Below are 2288 nucleotides of genomic sequence, written 5' to 3'. Positions count from 1 at the left end.
TTGAAGGGCCCCAAGCTCTCCAAAACACTCTCCACACCAGACACACTTGAACTGGGCTTCACGGGAGTGGACAATGCCATGTTTGGCCAAGTGTTCACGCTGTTTGAATCCCTTGTCACAGGTGGGACACTTGAAGGGTTTCTCTCCTGTATGGACTCTTCGATGTCTCTGCAATTCGGATGAATATTTAAAGCGCCTCTCGCAGTCTGTACATTTCATCGGCTTCTCCCGAGCAGGGTCGCATCGGTGCTGCACAAAATCAGACGAGGACTGGAAGCGGCGGCCACAGAGCGAGCACTTCAGCGGCTTTTCGGTGCAATGGGAGTTCTGGTGCCTCTGTAACGTTGACGACTTTTTGTAGCCCTTCCCACACACGTCACACTTGTACGGCTTCTCCACAGCATTCGATCCAGAGTTTGATTCTGTACACTTGTGCCTTAGAAGCTCCCCAGATTGTCTGAAGCCCTTTTGGCAAGCGGCACATTTGAACAGACTCTCGATACCGTGGACATGCTGGTGGTACAGCAGGTGGGAAGGCTGCAGGAAACCTTTGTCACACTGATTGCACTTGAAAGGGCGATCTGCTGGGTTTTTGTGCGTACGGCGGTGGCGAACAAGCGCATACTGCTGCTTGAAGCTCATCTGACACTCCTCACACTGGAAAGGCCGCTCTTCGGAGTGGGTGCGCTCATGCTGCCTCAGGTCCGAGGGCCGTTTGAAGCTTTTCCCGCATGCTGCGCAGCGGAAGGGACGCTCTCCAGCTGGCTGGCACTGGTGGTGCAGCAGTTCGGAAGACTCCTTGAAATGAAGCTCGCACAGGTTGCACTTGAAAAGGTGCTCGCCAGAGTGAGCGTACATGTGCCGTACCAGGTGCTGCCTGTGCTTGAAGGTCTTCTCGCAAACGGCGCATTTATACGGGCGATCGGCACTGTGTGTGCGCTGGTGGTGCGCCAGATGAGAAGCTTGACTAAAAGTCTTCTCACAAGTGTCGCACTTGTAGGGTTTCTCGCCCGTGTGCACTCTTTCATGACGTGAGAGTTCAGAAAGGTGGCGAAATGCCTTATTGCACACCGAACACTTATATGGACGGTCGGATTCCTGGAAAGCTGTAGTGGAAGAGGAACCCATGGCTGCCCCATCACTGGATGTCTCAGCAGTAGAGGGTTGCTGAGGGTTAGAAGAGGAGTCTGGGCGGTAAGTTTTTTCACAAATAGAGCACTTCATTGGATTGTTTCCACTGGTGTGCTCATTATGATGTTGTGCCAAAGACGTGAGAAGGGAGAATCCCATTTTGCACACACCACACACAAACGGCTTCTGCTCAACCTGAACACACTGATGCTCTAGAAGATCCGTTGCTTGGCTGAAGATCTTCATGCACTGAGTGCACTGGAACGAACGGTCCTGGTTAACCATGCACTGGTGCTCATGGGGATTGGCCAAGTGTGAAATATCATGGCCACACGCACCACATTTGTGGCCACCTTCACTACCCACCTGCAGCTGAGGCTGCTGAGCTGGCAGCGGGTGCTGCTGTGCATGTTGGCCATGCTGAGACTGCTGTAAAGCAGGGTCTGCCTGTAGGACAATACCATATGCAGCACTGCCCAAAGCATTCTCGGCCCCTTGTAGAAGGGGGTGCCCAACGGGAGGAGGGGCCACTGCATGTTGCTGTTGCCATGCTTCTGTCATTCTTCCACTGTACATGTATGAATTCAGCTTTCAGGGATCAGCACTTTGGGACCTGATTGCACAAAAATGTTCCAACAAGTGATGGTGATAGTCAGTTCACAAAGGTAACAAAGGATACTAAAATAGTCTTGTGGAGAGGTTCAAGATTGTTGGGTAAGCTTGCTCATGGTATGAGTGTTCAACAAGGTGAAAATCTTATGTTAAATACCAATCCAGGGGGGGCATCTGAAATTTTCTCCAGTAAACTACAAAGAATTTACTCCAAATGCATACCTGCAATAAGAAAAACAGTGGGTTATTACACAAAGCAAATCATTTACGCAAGAATTACTCAGGGCTCCCACATCTTTTGGGGGGGAAAAAAGATGCATTTTTCCAATTACGGATTTTATAAATCATAATACAAGTACTATTACATTGCATTCTCAACCAGGGGGCCTCAGCTCAGCCTCAACTTCCAAGAGGGACACAGAATCAATTCTTTCACAAAAACAATAGTAAAATCTAATTTTAATTAATGCCACTGAAGACATACAAGTAAACCAACCTCATATTTATTTTGTTTCCCTCAACATTTATTTTTATTATTTTTTTTT

The 2288-nt window shown here is 48.8% G+C and overlaps 1 protein-coding gene across 1 annotated transcript in view; it reads right to left on the bottom strand.

Annotated features, from left to right (window-relative positions):
* Positions 1 to 6: 6 nt before the first annotated feature.
* The window catches only part of LOC107578350 (zinc finger protein 319-like), a gene marked incomplete at its 3' end in the record, with an annotated part of 3380 nt that continues 1098 nt past the window's right edge, over positions 7 to 2288 (bottom strand). Inside the window, exon 2 of the mRNA XM_016264319.1 lies at positions 7 to 1965. Coding sequence (XP_016119805.1) covers positions 7 to 1707 — 1701 coding nt within the window. The remainder of the gene's footprint in view (positions 1966 to 2288) is intronic.

Source organism: Sinocyclocheilus grahami, unplaced genomic scaffold, assembly GCF_001515645.1.
Source record: "Sinocyclocheilus grahami isolate Dianchi unplaced genomic scaffold, SAMN03320097.WGS_v1.1 scaffold9864.1, whole genome shotgun sequence".
In the NCBI taxonomy this organism is placed as follows: domain Eukaryota; kingdom Metazoa; phylum Chordata; class Actinopteri; order Cypriniformes; family Cyprinidae; genus Sinocyclocheilus; species Sinocyclocheilus grahami.
The sequence above is the reverse complement of the archived record's forward strand: the minus strand, read 5'-3'. Positions and strand labels throughout refer to the sequence as shown.